At 48.4% G+C, this 22,855-nt stretch overlaps 1 protein-coding gene across 2 annotated transcripts in view; it reads right to left on the bottom strand.

The window, feature by feature from the left end:
* LOC144592878 (protein spire homolog 1-like) overlaps positions 1–22,855 on the bottom strand; it is a 160,254-nt gene that overhangs the window by 23,553 nt on the left and 113,846 nt on the right. The window contains exons 7-12 of one of the 2 annotated variants that reach the window (XM_078398078.1): positions 21,523–21,609; positions 20,546–20,675; positions 14,027–14,068; positions 10,284–10,447; positions 5,373–5,466; positions 3,939–4,081 (exon numbers count right to left, since the gene is read on the bottom strand). In XM_078398078.1, coding sequence (XP_078254204.1) covers positions 3,939–4,081; positions 5,373–5,466; positions 10,284–10,447; positions 14,027–14,068; positions 20,546–20,675; positions 21,523–21,609 — 660 coding nt within the window. The remainder of the gene's footprint in view (positions 1–3,938; positions 4,082–5,372; positions 5,467–10,283; positions 10,448–14,026; positions 14,069–20,545; positions 20,676–21,522; positions 21,610–22,855) is intronic. The other variant, XM_078398079.1, reaches the window with a different exon arrangement.

Below are 22,855 nucleotides of genomic sequence, written 5' to 3'. Positions count from 1 at the left end.
GGTGAACAGGCTACCTCAGCTACTCCTGGTTCATTGGATCTCTATTGTCACTTGTTACCAAGGTACAGTGACAACTCTTCTTGCACACAGATCAGTAAGATTATTGTCATACATAAGAACAATCCCCGGTGAAGTACAGAGTTGCATAGAAACAGCCCACTGAATCTATTTGCAAGAGTCACCAGATTCTGGTGCCTGCTCCTATTTCTTCAGATAAGTTATGCTTAACTTAAATTTTTAAAAAAAAGATTTAAACTAAAACTTCTCTGCTCACCTTCTCAAATGAAGGTACAAAGAATTTGAGGAAAACAAAATCAGACTTAAAAGTAATTGCAACAATAATTCCAATTTTACATAAATTTGTTCAGTTTAGAGATACCGCAAGGAAACAGGCCCTTTGGCCCACTGAGTCCACGCCGACCAATGACAAGCTCATACACTAGTTCTATCCTACACAGTAGGGACAATTTACAGAACCCAATTAACCTACGGATCTTTGGAGTGTGGGAGGAAACAGGAGCACCCAGAGAAAACCCACTCGGTCACAGGGAGAACGTCCAAACTCCGTACAGACAGCACCCGTAGTCAGGATCGAACCCGGGTCTCTGGCACTGTGAGGTAGCAACTCTACCACAGTGCCACTATGCCGCCCTTAAACCAAGATGTTAACTATGGACAGGACTTTGCACGGCGATGTCTCCTTGCCTATGTGGTGAAACATTTCTCAAACAAGTGATTGGAATAGACATCGTCAAGAAAGAGAAGCAGAAAGATTAATCAGATACTGCAAGCCCCACAACAGAGAGAGCAAGGATCTCACAGTGCAATTTGCTGTGGCCTGCATTGAAAGCAAGGAGGATTGTCTTTGCTGGCGAAAGCATATTGAAAGGGAGCAAAGCTGCAAACCTTTGTTCTCCTCCACCTGTTGGTAAAGACTCCCTTACAGAGTAACCACACTGCCCCCATGATGCCAAACATCACAGCTTCCACGGGGTGAGAGATAAGCACGGAGACTGCTTGCATGGCTGGGAAAAGCAGTTGGAGGTTCCTCTGAGGCAATAAACCACTTGTCCTGGACACCTGGACAACAGATAGATGGTTACAAGGGGAACCTGCATATCTCACGGTGGCGTCACAGGACGACAGGGCGGTCAAAAAAGGTTTTCGGCACATTGGCCTTCATCAGTTAGAGTACTGACTATAGATGATAGGCACAAAATGCTGGAATAACTCAGAGGGTCAGGCAGCATCTCTGGAGAGAAGGAATGGGTGTCGTTTCAGGTGGAGACCCTTTTTCAGACTGAGGGTCAGGGGAGAGGAAGTCAAGAAATATGGACGGGTAAGGTGTGAAAATGACAGATCGAAGCAGACGATGATCAAGGAAATGCAGAATAGTTTGTTGGCTGAGGGGAAGGCAAACAAACTAAAATAAATCAGGAGGGCGGTGAAAGTAATCGGAGAACTAGGGTGGGGGAGGGACAGAGAGAGAGGAAGGACGGGTTACTCGAAGTTAGAGAAATCAATGTTCATACCGCTGGGGTGTAAGTTGCCCAAGCAAAATATGAGGTGATGTTCTTCCAATTTGCATTTGGCCTCACTCTGACAGTGGAGGAGGCCCAGGACAGAAAGGTCAGTGTGGGAATGGGAGGGGGAGTTAATGTGTTTAGCAACCGGTGCACATACTGACTGTAGAATGTGTAGGAAGGAACTGCAGTGCTTGTTTACACACAAAATGCTGGAGTAATTCAGTGGGACAGGCAGCATCTCTGGAGAAAAGGAATGGGTGACGTTTCGGGTAGAGACCCATCCTCAGATTTCTTCAAAACCAGACTGAGTCTGAAGAAGGGTCTCGTCCCGAAACATCATGTATTCCTTTTCTCCAGAGATGCTGCCTGACCCGCTGAGCTACCCCAGATAGTATAGATGTTGGGAGGTCATGTCGCAGTTGTACAAGACAAGTTGATGAGGTCACATTTAGAGTATTGTGTTCAGCTTTGGGCACCATGGTACAGGAACGATGCTGTTCAGCTGGAAACGGAAACAAGGACGGTTTACAAGGACGATGCCACGACTCGGGGGCCTGAGCTATAGGGAGAGGTTGAGCAGCCTAGGGCTTCATTCTTTGTAGCGCAGGAGGATGAGGGGTGATGTTATAGAGGTGTACAAGATCATGAGAGGGACAGATTCGGTAAACGTCTTTTGCCCGGAGTAGGGGAATCGAGAACCAGAGGATATCGGTTTAAGGTGAGGGAGGTAAGATTTACTAGGAACTCGAGGGGTGACTTTTTTTTTTTTACACAAAGGGTGGTGGTAGTTGAGGCAGGTGCTATCGTGCCATTTAAGAGACATCTGGACAGGTATATGGATAGAATAGGTTTAGAATGATAAGGGGCAAACGCAAGTAGATGGGACTAATGTAGATGGCGCATGTTGGTCAGTAAGGCAGCATCACTACTGCTGTGCCACAGTGGGGGCAACAATGACAGTGGATAGGAAAATGGAAGTGCAGGGAATAGAGGGATATGGATCATGGGCAGGCAGATGAGATCAGTTTAACGGCATCATGTTGGACACAAACATTGTGGGTCGAAGGACCCGTTCCTGTGCTGTGCTGTTCTATGTTCTATGTATCTCCCTCGCCCAGTTTACGCTGGATGGATGGATTTTAACCTTGAGGTTTGACCCTTGAGTTGCAGCACATTATAAACTTTGTCTAAGGTATTTAACAAGGGATTTGCAGAGGTTTTGACCAGGAAAAACACAAAATGGAAATGACAAAGGACAAGAGAGTTGGACTGAATGATTTTCAGTGGATCCAGCAGTGAGACAGTTGCAATGAGGCAAAAATACCCCATGTGCCATAATTCCAATGCCCCATAATTCCAATGCCCCATTGGCCCGCACTGCAGAAGGATACAATCTTCTTCTTGCGTGTGGCATGCACGGCCTAAAGTTGTAGGTCAAGGGAAGACATCCAGGCCAGGGCAGCATCATGAGCTGGGTGGACGGCCTTGATGCCACCAGGGAAAAGGCTGCAATATCTTGGTCCTATGCAGTGAGTTGTAATGTTTAATTATTGTCCACAGTAACCTGGACATTATTGGTCTGAACCATTTAATACCAAATCACCTTGACAGAAATGCGTCTTTAGACTTTAGAGATTTGAGACTTTAGGGATACAGCGTGGAAACAGGCCCTTCAGCCCACTGAGTCCGCGCTGACCAGTGATCACCCCATACACTAACCCACACACCAGGGACAATTTTACAACTAACTAACCAAAGCCAATTAACCTACAAACCGGTACATCTTAGAGTGTGGAAGGAAACCGGAGCACCCGGAGAAAACCCACGCGGTCACAGGGAGAACGTACAAACTCCGTACAGACAGCACCTTTGGTCAGGATCGAACCCGGGTGTCTGGCGCTGGAAGGGAGCTACGCTACCGCTGCGCCACCGTGCTGCGCCCGCGTGCTGTGCCCACCGTGCTGCGCTCGCGTGCTGTGCCCACCGTGCTGCGCCCACCGTGCTGCGCCCGCGTGCTGTGCCCACCGTGCTGTGCCCACCGTGCTGTGCCTGCGTGCTGGGCCCACTGTGCTGCGCCTGCGTGCTGTGCCCACCGTGCTGCGCCCGCGTGCTGTGCCCACCGTGCTGCGCCCGCCGTGCTGTGCCCGCTGTGCTGTGCCCGCCGTGCTGTGCCCGCCGTGCTGCGCCCACCGTGCTGTGCCCACCGTGCTGCGCCCGCGTGCTGCGCCCACCGTGCTGCGCCCACCGTGCTGCGCCCGCCGTGCTGTGCCCACCGTGCTGTGCCCACCGTGCTGCGCCCGCGTGCGGTGGAAGATTCCCGGATCTTCTGCTCTGAAACCTGCTCAGGTTTACGTCGAACTCCCCGGGTACAGCGGGTCTGTGGGACATCTGTCACGACCACCGCTGACTTACCAGAGACTTGGAGCTCTGCCTGGTGGGAGGGAGGAACTGGCGCACGTTGGTCGGTGTCTCCTTCTCGATGGAGTGCCGGCGCTGCGGCGCTTGGCGGCGCTCGGGCTGCGGGGTGGAGGAGATGGGCAGGAACATTGGTGGAGCTGGGGAGGAAAAGCAGAGTGAAAACGTTGTCCACAGCCTGGCTTCCCAACTTGCAGACTCGATTGTAATCATGTCTGGTCTTTCCATTGCCTGGTTAGTACGCAACAAAAAAGCCTTTCACCGTGTACCTCGATCGGTACACGGGACAATAAACCAAACCAAACCAATCTGAAACAAACCGAACTTGTGAATCCCCGGGCAGGGCACGGCGGGTGTGAATCTTAATCAGCACAATGGTAACTCAAGTCCCATTCAAATAGTCATAGAGCCATCCAGCGTAGAAACAGGTCCTTCGGCCCAACTTGCCCACACCGCCAACATGTCCCATTTACACTTGTCCTACCTGCCCGCATTTGGCCCATACGGTATCCCTCCAAACCTGTCCTATCCAGGTACCTTTGCAAATGTTTTATTAAACGACAAGATAGTACCTGCCCCAACTACCTCATCTGGCAGCTCGCTCCATGTACCTACCACCCTTTGAGTAAACGTTGCCCTTCAGGTTCCTATTAAATTGTTCCCCCCCTCACCTTAAACCTATTTCCTCTGGTTCTTGATTCCCCTGCTCTGGGTAAAAGACTCTGTTCATTTACCTATTTCTCTCATGATATTGTATACCTTAGGGTTAGCTAAGTATACCTAACCCTATCCTCCAGCGCTCCAAGGAATCAAGTCCTAGCAAGCTCAACCTCTCCCTATAGCTCAGCCACCCCCCCCCCCCCCACCTCACCGCCTCCCCCTCCCCACTCCCCCCGTCCCTCCTCCGCTCCCTCTGGCAACAATCTCGTAAATCTTCTCTGCAGCATCTCCAGCTCTACAACATCTGCAGGTTGGCCTCATGCTCATCTATAAGAAGGTTTACTGAGCTCTTGGTCTGTTCCGTTGATGTAATTCCGATGAGATTAGAGGACCTGCACCATGTTTAAAAAAAAAAGGTTACTCTGTGGGTCAGGCAGCGTCTCTGGCAAACGTGGACAGGTGGCGTTAGGGATCAGAACCTTTCTTTTACTTTCAGACTTCCAGCACTCGCAGTACTTTGGTTATAGACAGTGGTTATGTTGCTGGACTAATAACCCAGAGACATAAATTTAAATATTACCATGAAAGGTGGAGGAAGAAAATGTAATGAAATAAACAAAACACAAAGTGCTGGAGGAACTCAGCCGGTCAGCCGGCATCTGGGGGAGAAATGGACAAGTGGCGTTTTGGGTCACAACCCTTCCTCAGGGTTCAGATGCAGGCTCCAACCCATAACGTTTGGGCTCAGGAGTCCTCTCCCACCGTACTTACTTTTCTTGCCATTCGGAGTCTCGGGCGAGCTCTCTTCCACCTTGAACCTTGATCCGCTGGAATTGCTTCTCACCATCTTGATTCGATCCTCCTGCTAAACAGATTGCAGCTCGTGTAAATTAGTAGAACTTCACAGTACTGAGTATTTAGGGACAGAGTCATGCGGCCTAGAAATAGGCCCTTCTGCCCAACTTGCCTATGCTGACCCAAGAGGCCCCATCTACACTAGTCTCACCTAACCGTGTTTGGCCCTTATCTCTTGAAACATAAGGATACGGGCTGGGGCTGGGCCGGGGCTCACCTCTGGGGGTTCGGAGGTCAGCTGCGGGAGGCGCCCCGGGGCACAGAGGCTGAGTGGTGGCTGTGTGAGGTGAGGCTCGACGTGTCCGGATCGAGGCAAGGTCCCACTTAGGAGATTAGTGGGCAAAATTAGAGCACATGGTATTGGGGGTAGGGTACTGACATGGATAGAAAATTGGTTGACAGACAGAAAGCAAAGAGTGGGGATAAATGGGTCCCTTTCAGAATGGCAGGCAGTGACCAGTGGGGTACCGCAAGGTTCGGTGCTGGGACCGCACTGGAAATTTGAAGGATGAGAGGGGATCTTATCGAAACATAAAATTATTAAGGGGTTGGACACGTTAGAGGCAGGAAAAACGTTCCCAATGTTGGGGGAGTCCAGAACCAGAGGCCACAGTTTAAAAATGAGGGGTAGGCCATTTAGAACTGAGACGAGGAAAAACTTTTTCAGTCAGAGAGTTGTAAATCTGTGGAATTCTCTGCCTCAGAAGGCAGTGGAGGCCAATTCTCTGAATACATTCAAGAGAGAGTTAGTTAGAGCTCCTAATGGTAGCGCAGTCAGGGGGTGTGGGGAGAAGGCAGGAACGGGGTACTGATTGAGAATGATCAGCCATGATCACATTGAATGGCTGTGCTGGCTCGAAGGGCCGAATGGCCTCCTCCTGCACCTATTGTCTATTGATGCGTCGGTGGAGTGGGCCGCTGGAGGCCCTGCCGCAGCCCAGCGCTCCAGTGCAGTGGCATGGTGCGGTCATGGAGGACATCGACAACATTCCCAATGGCGTCGCCAGGACAACGGGCCTTTATGGCCAAGTTAAGCCTCTAATATTCTCAACTAATTTGAACCTGAAGGGTACAAGATGGCGACGGAAGCATGGCGACTCTTGTGTACTGCCTCAGTGTAATCTACTATTCTCACACTTTTGTATTTAAGTAGGATGGTGCCTGATCCCAGGGACGATTGAGGAATTCTGGGCCTATACTCGCTGAAGTTTAGAAGGATGAGGGAGGGATCTCATTGAAACATTTCATATAATGAAAGGCCTAGATATAGTTGGACGGGGAAAGGGGGTTTCCAGTAATGGGAGAACCTAGAACCAGATGGCACAGCCTCAGAATAAAAGGATGTACCTTTAAAACGGAGAGAGGAGGAATTTATTTTGTCAGAGGGTGTTGAATCTGTGGAATTCAAAGTCACAAACAAGACATTGGGGATTTTTAAAGCAGAGATTGACAGGTTCTTGATTAGTAAGGGTGTCAAGGTTTACAGGACGAAGGCAGGAAAATGGGGTTGAGAGGGAAAAATAGATCAGACATCAATGAATGGAGTGGCTCGATGGGCTCCTATGTCCTGTGTATTGTAAGATTTTTACTGAACTGTGTAAAAAAAAAGGGATTTTATTATACCTCGCTACATTTAACAATATAGTACCAATAAACCACTGAATTGGACATTGTAATTGTAATGCTGCAATGCTGTAGCACTATATCCAGCACTCTGGTGTTTTTCTATTTGCACTACCTGCTGTACTTGCGTAACGCTCAATTGCTCTCGTGCATAGAATGATCTAACAGGATAGCACGTCTGTGCACACAGACGCACGTCCACGCACACGGTATTTCACGGTATCTCGGTACACGTGACAATATTAAACTAATACCAATATCAAAGGTGGCAGGAGAGGAAAAAAAAGCACTAAAACACTGCAGTGAATCGTTGTCACCAAAACACTGTGGCCACTCGGAAGGATGAGAGGAGATCTTATCGAAACGTATAAGATTATTAAGGGGTTGGACACGTTAGAGGCAGGAAACATGTTCCCAATGTTGTGGGAGTCCAGAACCAGGGGTCACAGTTTAAGAATAAGGGGTAGGCCATTTAGAACTGAGATGAGGAAAAACTTTTTCAGTCAGAGAGTTGTGAATCTGTGGAATTCTCTGCCTCAGAAGGCAGTGGAGGCCAATTCTCTGAATGCATTCAAGAGAGAGCTGGATAGAGCTCTTAATACAGACCGCACCTGTAGTCAGGAGAGGGAAAAAAAGCACAAAAACTCTGCTGTGAATCGGAGTCACCAAAACACTGCGCCCTCTCGGAATGGTCAGATGATTGGAGCACAAGTTAACTAAAAGTGCATGCAGCTTCTCACTGAAAGCAGACATGAGACGGCCCGAGGTGCGCCCACACTGAGCACCACTGTTCAAAGTATCACAGGCAGCGTGTGGCTCACGAGCTGCTGCATGGTCCAACCACTATGAACAGCCCACCCTGGAATGCAAACATTTAGTCAACAACATCCACGCAAACATTCAGTCAACAAAGGAACTTGGGCAGCACGCTGGTGCAGTGGTCGAGTTGCTGCCTCATGGTGCCAGAGGGCCTCACGTTATCGACCTCCCCGTGGTGAGCCCTGTCAACTGACCTCAGTCAGGCGAACGACAACAAACTGAGACAGCAGAAGCAGAAATAGCAGAAATAACAACGAACAAACAACAACAGCTTGCAGCCCAAGTGCAACCTCAGTCGCTGCAGCTCGGCACCAACCCCGAGCACGCGCCCTTCTTGGGGCGGGCACCTACGGATGTCGAACCGGGTGGCATCACCCTGCCGCAGCTGAATGCGGGAAGGCCTCACCAAGGCAAAGACCACCATCATTGAACATCTGCTACAGACCCACAAAGTCTCTGCAATCCTGCTCCGAGACTCACAAAAGTGCCAGCTCCCATCTAAAGATCCCTGGTTATACCCTGGCCGCCTGCACTGAGCGACACCCACGGGATTGCCACTTTTGTCTACAGTGCCTGGAGGGCGTTACATAACCTCTAGTGCCTCAAACGCAAGAAGACGACAGTGCCAGAGACCTGGGTTCGATCCTGACCTTGGGTGCTGTCTGTACGGAGTTTGCATGTTCTCCCTGTGCGAGGGCTTTTCCCTGGGTGCTCCGGTTTCCTACCATACTCCAAAGACATACGGGTGTGTAGGTTAATTGACTTCTGCAAATTGTAAATTATCCCTAGTGTTAAAGTACAGGGTGATCGCTGGCTAGCATGGACTCGGTGGGTGGAAGGGACTGTTCCCACGCTCTATCTCTAAATTAAACTTGAAAATCATAAGCTGCTGAAAATTAGGCCATCTTCATATCTCCAATTGGATAGAGTTCTACTCAGTAACCTGCTCCTAATCCATACAAATGGCACAGGAGTTCCCTGTATTGTGTTGGGAGATAGGGGATCAGAATATTAAAACAAGTGCAAGGAATAGTGAACAGTGTATGGGGAGCGGATGAGAAAGTGGGATAACGTAGAACTAGTGTCAACGGGTGATCGATGGTTGGCGTGAATTCGATGGATTCTGTATCTCTAAACTATACTAAACACACAGACACTTTCAGTTCATAAATTCTAGGCTCTTCAAGTCTATTCCGCCATTCAATCATGGCTGATCCTTCTTTCTCTCTCAACCCCATTCTCCTGCCTTTGCCCCATAACTCCTGACACCATTACTAATCTTTGGTGACCCTTGCCTAATGGCCGAGAAAGTGCACCAACGCTTCTACTTCTTTTGAAGGCTTTGGAAATTCGACATGTCCCCAACAAATCTCACCAACTTCTACAGATGGTGTTAGGGGTTATGGGGCAAAGGCATAATTGTTGCCCCATAGAAAGCATTTTCTAGATCTTATCGAAACATATGGGATCTTATCGAAACATATAAGATTATTAAGGGGTTGGACATGTTAGAGGCAGGAAACATGTTCCCAATGTTGGGGGAGTCCAGAACAAGGGGCCACAGTTTAAGAATAAGGGGTAGGCCATTTAGAACGGAGATGAGGTGTGCCGAGGTGCAGAGAAAAGCTTTTTTGTTGTTGATTGCAATCGGGCCGCACAGAGTGCGCAGATACAGGATAAAGGGAATAATGTTTAGTGCGTGGTAAAGTCTGATTGAAAATAGTTTGAAGGTCTCCACTGAGGTAGATGGGAGGTCAGGACCACTCTCCAGTTGGTGAGAGGACGGCTCAGTTGCCTGATTGCAGCTGGGAAGAAACTGTCCCTGAATCTGGAGGTGTGCGTATTATCAAATTTCTGTACCTCTTGCCTGATACCTTGCGGTCTTGGATGGAGCTGTTCCTAAAACATGCTGTGATGCATCCCGATAAATAGATAATAGGTGCAGGAGTAGGTCATTCGGCCCTTCGAGCCAGCACCACCATTCAATGTGATCATGGCTGATCATTCTCAATCAGTACCCCGTTCCTGCCTTCTCCCCATACCCCCTGACTCCGCTATCCTTAAGAGCTCTATCTAGCTCTCTCTTGAATGCATTCAGAGAACTGGCCTCCACTGCCTTCTGAGGCAGAGAATTCCACAGATTTACAACTCTCTGACTGAAAAAGGTTTTCCTCATCTCAGTTCTAAATGGCCTACCCCTTATTCTTAAACTGTGGCCCCTGGTTCTGGACTCCCCCAACATTGGGAACATGTTTCCTGCCTCTAACATGTCCAACCCCTTAATAATCTTATATGTTTCGATAAGATCCCATATGTTTCGATAATAATAAACTGGAAATAAACCGCAAAGGCAAGGATGGGGTTGAGCAACAACCTTGCTTTTACCTCAGAGTCGGAGCTGTCGATCTCAGCCAGCGTCGGTGCCTTCAGCAACTTCTTCCTCTGAATGTGCACAGCGCAATGGTCGTGTTCAGTCGTCTGAGACATCACCACCCCGTTGGCCACAAGGGGGGACTGGTCCTTCTTGCTCCTCTCCGGGGTAGACATGTCTGCAAGGACAGAAGGAGGGGTTGAGCGGTCCGGCGCTGCAGTTCCTGTGCAGTTTACGGTGGGCAGGCCCAAGATGTCGAGGTTAGAGTTGCCACCTGGCTGGTTTCAGAACCGTTTGGTTTTGAGTAAATTACCGGGGAAAAATGAAACGGAAAACCCGACACCAATCGGCCAGGTTTGAAGCGCATCTTTTCTATATTTTTAGTGTAGTTTAGAAATACAACGCGGAAACGGGCCACCAAGTCCGTGCCGACCAGCGAGCCCTGCACATTAACCCTATCCTACACACACTAGGGGCGATTTACAATTATACCAAGCCAATTAACCAATTAATGTCTTTGGAGCGTGGGAGGAAACCGGCGATCCTGGAGACAACCCACACAGGTCACGGGGAAAATGTACAAACTACGTACAGACCGCACCTGTAGTCAGAATCGAACCCGGGTCTCAGGCGCTATAAGGCAGCAAAGCTACCGCTACACCACCATGCCCCCCTGGCCATCTGGTGTATAGTGTATGCATCTCATGTATTATTTTGTCATCTTGTGAATAAAGCATTTCTTAAGGTGTTCTTGGTCTATGATTGATGAACAGCAGTTTTGAGACTTGACCTTTGGAATGGGTCACGTTGACAACCTTAGTAATGGGTTGGAATTTGGGACGGATAGGTGGCACAGCGGTAGAGTAGCCTTACAGCCCCAGAGATCCTGACTATGGGAGCTGTCTGTACGGAGTTTGTACGTTTGTATGTTCTCCCCATGACCATGTGGGTTTTCTCCAGGCGCTCTGGTTTCCTCCCACACTCCAAAGGCGTACAGATTTGTAGGTTAATTGCCGGTGGTAAAGTTATAAATTGTCCTTAGCGTATAGTTAAGTGTTAGTATACGGGCTGATCGCTGGTCGGCGCAGACTTGATGGGCCAAAGGGCCTGTTTCTGTGCTATAACTTTGCTAAAGTAAAATAAACTAAAGACCTTTGGAATGGGTCAAGTAGACTTGACCTTTGAAATGGGTCAAGTGGACTTGACCTTTGGAATGGGTCAAGTGTTCGACCTTTGGAATGGGTCAAGTGGACTTGACCTTTGGAATGGGTCAAGTGGACTTGACCTTTGGGATGGGTCAAGTGTTCGACCTTTGGAATGGGTCAAGTGGACTTGACCTTTGGAATGGGTCAGTGGACTTGACCTATGGAATGGGTTAAGTGAACCTGACCTTTGGAATGGGTCAAGTGTTCGACCTTTGGAATGGGTCAAGTGGACTTGACCATTGGAATGGGTCAAGTGGACTTGACCTTTGGAATGAGTCAAGTGTTCGACCTATGGAATGGGTCAAATGAACTTGACCTTTGGAATGGGTCAGGTCGACTTGACCTTTGTAATTGGTCAAATCTGAGGAATGGGTCAAGTGCTGATCAATGTAGAAACCTGGCAAGGAGGCAATACTAATGGGGACAAACACCAAACTCCACGGAAATTCAATTAACGTTGTTAAACCACCTCTATTTCACATGTTAGTAAAACATCAACCCACTGCGTTGTCACCAGAGCCATTGCTTAGCTAATGCATCAATGCATCTTAGCCCCACATTAATCAGTGAGTCAAACCTGATTGGAGTGGGAGAACAGACTCCAATGGCTCTTCCCACATTGTTGATTATACAAGTTATTACTTAGTTACAACATTCCAGCTCTTTTACAAGCTTCCCCCCCCCCCCCCCTCCTCCTACCTCCTACACCCCAAACAACTGGATTTCACAAAGGGGGAGAGGGAGAGGAAGGAGGAGGATGGAGAGGAGGAGTGGCGAGGGGTGGGGCAGGACAGGAACCATGGGGGGGGGAGGGGCAGGAGATGCAGGTGAGGATGGGGATGGTAATACAGGTTGTTCTACTGTGAAGTAATACTTGCATCCCTAAGAAACCTCATGTTATAGAAAATCGTGTAATGAAAGTAACTGTGTCAATGGGGAAAAGGGTGCTGGGGCGAGATCAGTTATTTTTCATACAACACAGAAATAGACCCTTCCGCTGAACCCGTCCATGCCAATCAAGATGCTTTGGTCCTGTTTGCCCATCTTTAGCCAATATCCCTCTGGATTTTTCTTATGCACGTACCTGTCTAAATATCTTTTAAATGTTGTTGGTGTACCTGCCTCAACTACTTCCTCTGGCAGCTCGTTCCATATTCCCGCCACCTTCTGCGTGAAAAAGTTGCCCCTCGTGTTCTCATTAAATCTTTCCCGTCACCTTAAACCTCTGCCCTCCAGTTCTTAATTCCCCTACCCTGAGAAGAAGACCACTCCAAAGGCATTCACCCTATCTATTTCCCACATGATTTTATACATCTCTATGGCATAAGCTGAGTACTGATGTCATAGCTTCCTGCACACCAAGAAATAACCTGCCCAACCTTCCCTTTAGCTTATAGTCGCACGGTGGCGCAGAGGTAGAATTTAAGCCTCACAGCGCCAGGGACCCAGGTTCGATCCTGACTACAGGTGCTGTCTCCATGGAGCTTGTACGTTCTACCCGTGACCTGCCTGGGGTTTTCTCCGAGATCTCTGGTTTCCTCCCACACTCCAAAGACGTACAGGTTTGTAGGTTAATTGGCTTTGGTAAAATTGTAAATTGTGCCTAGTGTGTAGGAAAGTGCTGGTGTACGGGGTGATCGCTGGTCGGCACGGACTCAGAGGGCCAAAGGGCCTGTTTCCACACTATGTCTCTGTACTATCCCCTAATTCATAGCTTGTGTTATATCCAATTTGTGCAATGGAAACACAAGTTATAGACAGATGACGTACTGAGGGAGCATTTTCACCTGAAGAGCTGTCATGTTAAGGGCCGATGCTCATCACCACCTTCTCAAACACAGTCTGCGATGGATGATAAATACCGGACTGGCCCATGACACGATAGAGGAATGGACCTCCCAGAGGAGGTTTACGAGAATGATCCCGTTTGACACCACTGGGCTGGAGTACAGAAGGATGAGGGGTGACCTCATTGAAACTGAAAGGCTGAATAGTGAAAGGACTGGCCAGAGTGGATGTGGAGAGGATGTTTCCACCAGTGGGAGAGTCGAGGAACAGAGGCCGTAGGCTCAGAATAAGAGGATGTACATTCAGAAGGGAGATGAGGAGAAATTTCTTTAGTCAGAGAGTGATGAATCTGTGGAATTCATTGCCACAGAAGGCTGTGGAGGCCATGGCTTGAGAGGGAAATATAAATCAGGCATGATAGAATGGGGGAGTAGACTGAACGGACAGAAGGGCCCAATTCTGCTCCTAGAACTTATGACATAAATAAATAAATATAAATTTCACTTTTGGCCACGCTCAGTGGCTTTAGACTCCGTTCACAAAGAACATCACCAGATGAAAGCACCCCGACACCACAGATATCGATATGACACCATCGTAGCCCCTGCACCAAGCATGTCACACGGCAGCACGGCACAGAGACGAACGAGTCCACGCAGCTGAGAACGACCAACATAACGATGAGGTGCAAAAGCAGAAGCAAGACGTGACAACAGAGCGCACGGGGGGGGGGGGGTGGGGGGGGTGGGGAGAGCTGCCTTTACCTGACCAGTCAAAACTGTGAGACATGCTAATTGGCCTCCTTACTGCAAGAAAAACAACCGGATGGTTAGGAAGAACAGCAACATTAGAGGGTCATTATCGTCATTCACACTCGCAACAATGTGCAGAGAGACAGAGAGAGTCAATTACATGGCCGTAACTCCAATATTTATGTTCGTGTAAGTGATAGGAGCAGAATTAGGCCACTCGGCCCCTTCCTCAGATATGGGGCCCGATTATTTGGAAGCAGTACAGAGGATCTAATCTGGCCCTGAAGTGATCTAATCTGGCCCAGGTTCCCCCAGCAGATTCACCACTGGAAGTTGCAGAGAACCCACAACTGTCATCCCCAACTTCACCCTTCCAATTGTTCACCGAGGACCAGTTGCAGACAAGTTCCGTACTTCCACATTTGCTTAGGAGTGCAGGGGAATTCAGGTCTGAGGGGGTTTGCTGCAAGGAGGGGTTGGAAAAACATGCGTTATTTGATCTTGTGGCAGAGGGAAGACCTCACGAATTCATACTATTGGAGCAGGATTGGATCATTCGGCCCATCAAATCTAATCCACCATTCAATCATGGCTGATCTATCTTTTCCTCTCAACCCCGTTCTCCTGCCTTCTCCCCATAACCTTTGACACCCGTACTAATCAATGAAAATTACGAGAGGTACAGATAGAGAAGACAATAGACAATAGACAATAGACAATAGGTGCAGGAGTAGGCCATTCAGCCCTTCAAGCCAGCACCGCCATTCAATGCGATCATGGCTGATCACTCTCAATCAGTACCCCGTTCCTGCCTTCTCCCCATACCCCCTCACTCCGCTATCCTTAAGAGCTCTATCCAGCTCTCTCTTGAAAGCATCCAACGAACTGGCTTCCACTGCCTTCTGAGGCAGAGAATTCCACACCTTCACCACTCTCTGACTGAAAAAGTTCTTCCTCATCTCCGTTCTAAATGGCCTACCCCTTATTCTTAAACTGTGGCCCCTTGTTCTGGACTCCCCCAACATTGGGAACATGTTTCCTGCCTCTAATGTGTCCAATCCCCTAATTATCTTATACGTTTCAATAAGATCCCCCCTCATCCTTCTACAGTTGCAATCGTTTTCCCAGGGTGGAGATGTCAAAGACCAGCGGGTATAACGTTAAGGTGAGAAGGGCAAAGTTTAAAGGGCATGTGTGGGTCAAGTTCTTTTTTGTTTACGCAGAGGACAGAGGGGGAGGATGTAGACAAGGATGTAGATTATCCTTGGGGACCCAGCGTGGGGGGGGTGGGGGGGTGGAGCGCAGAGAACACATGGACCATTGGGGACTACATTGAACACTTGTGTAACTTTGTCGGCACCCTGTACTCTTTGCATACCTTGCGCATGGCATATAAAACAAAGAATTTCACTGTGACATGTCATGTGAAAATAAAGTAGAAGTCAATCAATGACATGCTTCCACACACAGACACACACACACACACACACACACACACACACACACACACACACACACACACAGAGACACACAGGAAGAAAGTTAGCAATCTGCACAGTCGCATGCAGCTAACATCCAGCTGTATTTCACGATGCAGGTCTTTTAGGCAGCACAAAAACATTCTGTTGAGCTAAAGAATTTCTAGCCGGAGTCACTTCCCCTTTATTGTCCTCTGGAGGTTTCCTGCAGTTCCCATGGATACTGCTGGTTGCCACACTGGGGCGGGCATGCTGCCAGGGGAAGAAGGACTGGACTTGATGGCCAGGAACCTGCCCCCACATTTTACTAAACGACAACTGTTTAAAACCTCATCTTGAAGTGTTAAGCAACAAACTTCTGCGGACAGACCGCAGGAGGATGTTTCAAACTGGGCTTGACAACCAGGCTGATTTTTAACTTTTTGCCTTGGACGATGGGTCTCATATCACTTATTAAAATGAACTGGAAATCATATAAAGAATGGAAAGTGCTGTAAACACCAAAGATACTAGAGGAGCAAGATGAACCACTCCGTCAAAATCGCCGATACTGAAGTGTAGTGCGCAAAGGAGTGGGACGTCCGCCATTTTAGTAAGCAAAACCTGCCGATCGCTCTGCCTCTCACAGTGTAATCAGTGTTGTGGGGGAACAGTATGTGTGATGATACCATAAAAATGCAGAATATATATCATCTATCAATTCACAGATTTTTGGTATTTTTAATTTTAAATGTTTCTGCAAGTTTCTGCCTACTAAAATGGCGCCATGACATACTACGGTTTTTTAGGGTCGAGTGGTCTATCTTGCTCTTCTAGTATCTTTGGTAAACACTGAGCAGGTCAAACTGCATTAGTGGAATGAGAAATAGAGTTAAGAGGTTTCCTCGAACTGCTGAATGTTTCCAGCACTCTGTTTTTATTTTAGATTTGCAGCACCTCCAGTTTAAATTCCATTTGGAATATTTTGGAGGACCAAGAACCAAGAACCTGTAGTTTTTTGATTTTCATTTGTTCTAAAGAGTAGTTGACTTCCAAACTGCCTTTTAAGTGGGTGTGGATTCAGTCACTCTACGCACACAGGTCACTGTTAGAGCTGAGCAATTAGAACATGAACAGTCAGCTCAGGAACGGCCTCCTTGGGCCCATCATTTCTGCACCGACCATTATCCCGATCTGAATTAATGCCATCCGGTTGCACACGATCTATTTGCCTCCATTCCCTGCGTGCCAATTGAACACAGAACAGTATAAGAAAATAACTGCAGATGCTGGTACAAATCGAAGGTATTTATTCACAAAATGCTGGAGTAACTCAGCAGGTCAGGCAGCATCTCGGGAGAGAAGGAATGGGTGACGTTTCGGGTCGAGACCCTTCTTCAGACTGATGTCAGGGGGGGGCAGGACAAAGGAAGGATATAGGTGGAGACAGGAAGATAGAGGGAGATCTGGGAAGGAGGAGGGGACGGGAGGGACAGAGGAACTATCTAAAGTTGGAGAAGTCGATGTTCATACCACTGGGCTGCAAACTGCCCAGGCGAAATATGAGGTGCTGTTCCTAAACACAGAACACAGAACAGTGCAGGAACGCACTCTTTGGCTCACAATGTGTGTGCCGAACATGATGCCAAGTTAAATTGATCTCACCTGCCTGTCCATTCCATGCCCTTCCATGTGCCACTTAAATGCCACTGTCGTACCTGCCTGCCTCCACAGTTGGCTCAGGGTTAGAGTTGCTGCCTCACAGAGCCAGAGACCCAGTTCGATCCTGACTACGAGTGCCGTCTGCACGGAGTTTGTACGTTCTCCCAATGACCGCGTGGGTTTTCTCCGGGTGCTCCAATTTCCTCCCACATCCCCCAAAGACGTGCAGGTTTGTTGGTCAATTGGCATCTGTAAATTGCCCCATAGTGTGGGATAACATTGAACTGGTCTACCGTTCTGTTTCCATGCTGCATCTCCAACCTAAACTAAACCAAACCATCCCTGGCAATGCATTTCAGGCCCTCACCACTCTGTGTAAAAAAAAACATGCCCCGCAAATATCCACTAAAGCTTCCCCCTCTCAGCTTATAGCTATGCCCTCAAGTGTTGGACAATAGACAACAGACAATAGACAATAGGTGCAGGAGGAGGCCATTCAGCCCTTCGAGCCAGCACCGCCATTCAATGCGATCATGGCTGATCACTCTCAATCAGTACCCCGTTTCTGCCTTCTCCCCATACCCCCTCACTCCGCTATCCTTAAGACCTCTATCCAGCTCTCTCTTGAAAGCATCCAACAAACTGGCCTCCACTGCCTTCTGAGGCAGAGAATTCCACACCTTCACCACTCTCTGACTGAAAAAGTTCTTCCTCATCTCCGTTCTAAATGGCCTACCCCTTATTCTTAAACTGTGGCCCCTTGTTCTGGACTCCCCCAACATTGGGAACATGTTTCCTGCCTCTAATGTGTCCAATCCCCTAATTATCTTATATGTTTCAATAAGATCCCCCCTCATCCTTCTAAATTCCAGTGTATACAAGCCCAATCGCTCCAGCCTTTCAACATACGACAGTCCTGCCATTCCGGGAATTAACCTAGTGAACCTACGCTGCACGCCCTCCATAGCAAGAATATCCTTCCTCAAATTTGGAGACCAAAATTACACACAGTACTCCAGGTGCGGTCCCACCAGGGCCCGGTACAACTGTAGAAGGACCTCTTTGCTCCTATACTCAACTCCTCTTGTTATGAAGGCCAACATTCCATTGGCTTTCTTCACTGCCTGCTGTACCTGCATGCTTCCTTTCATTGACTGATGCACTAGGACACCCAGATCTCGTTGAACTCCCCCTCCTCCTAACTTGACACCATCTCCACCCTGGAAAAAGGTTCCGACAGACTATCCGATTGATGCCTCTCATCATTTTTACATACTTCTATCAGGTCTCCCCTCAGCCACTGAAGTTCCAGAGAAAACAATCGCAAGTCTCTCCATCCTCTCCCTGTAGCTGAAACCCTCTAATCCAGGCAGCATTCTGGTAAAAACTTGGCTAAAAGCTTTTTAAATATTGCAGTTTCCTTGGGAGCACGTTCCAGCCACCTCCCACTCAGCACCAAAAATTACCTGCGTCAACTACCTCCTCCAGCAGCTTGTTTCATATATCCACCACCCTTTGTGTAAAAAAAAAAAGGGTGCCTCGTAAATCTTCTTTAAACTCTCCAGCTCCCACTTTAACCCTATGCAGCGTAGTTCTTGACATCTCCATCCCAGGACAAAAGGCTCTATCTACCCTACCTTTCCCTCTCGGGAGATAATAAACCTCTATCAGGTCTCTCCGTAGCCTCTGAAGCTCTGGAGGACGGCAAAGTCCTGCTGCCTCACACAGCACCAGAGACCCAGGTTCGATCCTGACCTCTGGCGCTGTCTGTGCGGAGTTTGCACGTTCTCCCTGTGACTACGTGGGCTTACTCCCACATCCCAAAGACGTGCGGGTTTGTACATTAACTGGTCTCTGTAAATTGCTCCAGGTGTGTAGAGAGTGGGTTGAGAAAATGGGATAACATAGAACAGGTGATCCATGGTCACAGCATGGGCCCAAGGGCTTGTTTCAATGCAGTATCTTTAAACTAAACTAAAATAACCCACGTTTGTCCAATCACTCCTTACAACGAATGTCCTCTGATCCAGGCAGCATTCTAGTGAGCCAAAAGATCTAGGAGCAGAATCAGGCCATTCGGCCCATTAAGTCTGACATTCAATCATGCCTGATAATGTTTCCCTCTCAACCTCCCTCTGTACCCTATCCAAAACCTTTCCTTCGAGTATAGAAGATGGGAGGTCATGTAGCTGTTATATAAGACGTTGGTGAGACCACATTTAGAATATGTCGTTCGGCTTTGGTCAACATTTGAACGAGAAAGATGTTGTCAAGCTTGAAAGGGTGCAGAAAAGATTTACGACAATGTTGCCAGGACTCGAGGGCCTAAACTATAGGGAGAGGTGTTGAGCAGGCTAGGATTATATTCCTTGGAGCATAGGAGGATGAGGGGAATAGATTGGGTAAACGCACAGAGTCTCTTGCCCAGCGTAAGGGAATCAAGAACCAGAAGACATAGATTTAAGGTTTATGGGAAAGATTTAATAGGAACCTGAGGGGTAACTTTTTTTTACACAAAGGGCAGTGGTATATATGAAACAAGCTGCTGGAGGAGGTAGTTGAGGCAGGTACTATCGCAACGTTTAAGAAACATGTAGACATGTGCAGGAAAGAACTGCAGATGCTGGTTTAAATCAAAGGTAGACACAAAATGCTAGAGTAACTCAGCTGGACAAGCAGCATCTCTGGAGAGAAGTAATCCCTTCTCTCCAGAGATGCTGCTTGTCCTGCTGACTTACTCCAGCATTTTGTGTCTACCTTAGGCAGGGGTTGGAGAGGCTAGATGCGGGAAGATTGTTCCCGATGTTGGGGAAGTCCAGAACCAGGAGTCACAGCTTAAGGATAAGGGGGAAGTCTTTTAGGACCGAGATGAGAAAACAGACTCACAGAGAGTGGTGAGTCTGTGGAATTCTCTGCCGCAGAAGGTAGTTGAGGCCAGTTCATTGGCTATATTTAAGAGGGAGTTAGATGTGGCCCTTATGGCTAAAGGGATCAGGGGGGTATGGAGAGAAGGCAGGTACAGGTTACTGAGCTGGATGATCAGCCATGATCATATTGAATGCCGGTGCAGGCTCGAAGGGTCGAATGGCCTACTCCTGCACCTATTTTCTATGTTTCTATGTTTCTATGTACATGGATCAGATAGGTTTAGAGGGATGTGGGCCAAAGGCAGGCAGGCAGGTGGGACTAGTGTCGATGGAGCATGTTGGTCGGTGTGCGCATGTAGGCCCGGAGGTCGTGTTTCCACGCTGTATGACTGTATAACCTCCACAACCTTCCTGCAAGGGGGCATCCCCACAACTGCCTGCAATACTCCAAATGCAGAGTAAGCAAAGTCTTTAATGAAGCTGCAACACGAGAAGCAAATGCAGAACCGCTTGTAACCATGGAAACCCGAGCTGAGCGAACTCACCGAGTCGACTCCGGCGGATCTCATCAGGCGACACGGGCCGCAGCTTCCGCTCGGACTTGATCTCCTCTAATATTCTTTCGTGAAGGCATTGGGGCCGAGGAGGGGTGGGCTTCAGTTTCCGGGCAGATGCCTTGGGCCAAAATAACACATAACAATCTGTTACAACACTGACTGGACAAGATTGGCACAAAGCCCGCAGCGGTCGGTCGAGTTGCTGTCTTACAGCGAAGATAGACACAAAGTGCTGGAGTAACTCAGCAGGTCAGGTAGCATCTCTGGAGGAAAAGGATGGGTGATGTCTTGGGTTGGAACCCTTCTTTAGACTGCTGCCTTACATCGCCAGAGACCTGGGTTGGATCATGACTACGAGTGCTGCCTGTATGGAGTTTGTACATTCTTCCAGTGACCGCGTGGGTTTTCTCCAGGTGCTCCGGTTTCCTTCTACACTCCAAAGCCGTGCATGTTTGTAGGTTAATTGGCTTTAGTAAAATTGTACATTGTCCCTAGGGTGTGGGAGTGCGTTAGTATGCAGGGAGATCGCTGGTCAGTGCAGACTCGGTTTTGCCGAAGGGCTGTATCTCTAAAGTCTAAAGTCCGATTAAAGCAGGGTAGGCCGTTTGCTTTAAAGATCTTAGAACGTCAGACGTGAAGTTGTGGATGAAACAGACAGCAAACCTGCGGAAAACATCCAAAACCAGGAGCCATAAATAAAGTGCCATCACGTTCAAACTCCTCTATCTGAACCCTTGCCACACCTCCAGTCTCCCCCTCCCCTGACTCTCAGTATGAAGAAGGGTCTCAACCCGAAACGTCACCCATCCCTTCTCTCCAGAGATGCTGCCTGTCCCGACGAGTTACTCCAGCACTTTGTCTCCATCTTCAGACTCCTCGATCCACACTCACGGCTGACAGAGCTATCAGACTGCTTTATAAGGCAGACAGAGGTTGTGTGAATTCTGGAAATCCACTGCACTTACAGGGTTTAACGGAGGACGAGAGCGGATAAAATCCAGGATCATTTCGTGAGCACTCTTCTTCAATTTGGGAGGAGCGTTCCCATTAACCTGCAGCAGAGGAATAAGAAGGACAAAGTCACGTGGAGAGCTTGGAATTGAAGCAAGCCTGCAACAAAGTGCTGTGGAGAAACGTCCGAATGGAACACCTCCTGGATAGATGGAGAACATGCAAGTCAAGTCAAGTTTACCTCGGCCAGGTACAATGAAAAATTTGCTTACATCACAAAGACTGGGGCAACACATGAAAACATAAATCATACATAAAATGCACTTTAATTCCACATGACGGTGCAAAGAAAAAGACTGTAAGGCGAAGGTTTAGGAAGTTCGGCATGTCCCCAACAACTCTCACCAACTTCCACAGATGCGCCGTAGAAAGCACTTTATCGGGATGCATCACGGCACGGTTTGGGAACAGCTCCATCCAAGGCCGCAAGAAATTGCAGAGAATTGTGGACGCAGCCCAGACCATCACACAAACCAACCTCCCTTCCGTTAGCTCAGTTTACTCCTCACGTTGCCTCGGCAAGGCCACCAGCATAATCAAGGATGAGTCGCACCCCGGCCACTCCCTCTTCTCCCCTCTCCCATCGGGCAGAAGGTACAGAAATTGTGAAAACGCACGCCTCCAGATTCAGGGACAGTTTCTTCCCAGCTGTTATCAGGCGACCGCCAACAACTAGAGAGCAGTCCTGAGCTACATTCTACCTTCATCGGAGGCCCTCGGACTATCTTTGATCGGATATACTGGACTTTATCTTGCACTAAACGTTATTCACGTTATTCTCTTTATCATGTATCTGTACACTGTGAACGACTCGATTGTAATCATGTATCGTCTTTCCACTGACTGGTAGGCAAGCAACAAAAACGTTTTTCACTGTACCTCAATACAAGTGACAATAAACTAAACTAAAGTAGCTATAATTTTGACTTTTAAAAGACATTTGCACAAATATATAGAAACTAAACTACCGTCAACACATGGAATCGACAGCAGTGATCACTGCATGGTATCTCGGGTGGGGGGGGGGGGGGTCACGGGTCGTGGAGAAGAGAGATGACTGAACCTGGAGCTGTCCTGATGGGGCTCAACAGACCAACACCTCACTCACGTTGCAGCCTCAGGGTCCACACACTGGGCACTGAAGGCGTGAAGGACAGCGGTGGAGCTTCTGCCTCAGCGCGAGAGACCCGGGTTCGATCCTGATCATGAAGACGTGAAATTTCCAAAGGGTAGATGCAGAGTGCAGACTGGAGCTTGTGTGAATGACTCATCCCGGTGGATTCTGGT

The sequence above is a fragment of the Rhinoraja longicauda genome, chromosome 4 (genome assembly GCF_053455715.1).
Source record: "Rhinoraja longicauda isolate Sanriku21f chromosome 4, sRhiLon1.1, whole genome shotgun sequence".
NCBI lineage: Eukaryota > Metazoa > Chordata > Chondrichthyes > Rajiformes > Arhynchobatidae > Rhinoraja > Rhinoraja longicauda.
This window is presented reverse-complemented; position numbering and strand designations above follow the sequence as displayed.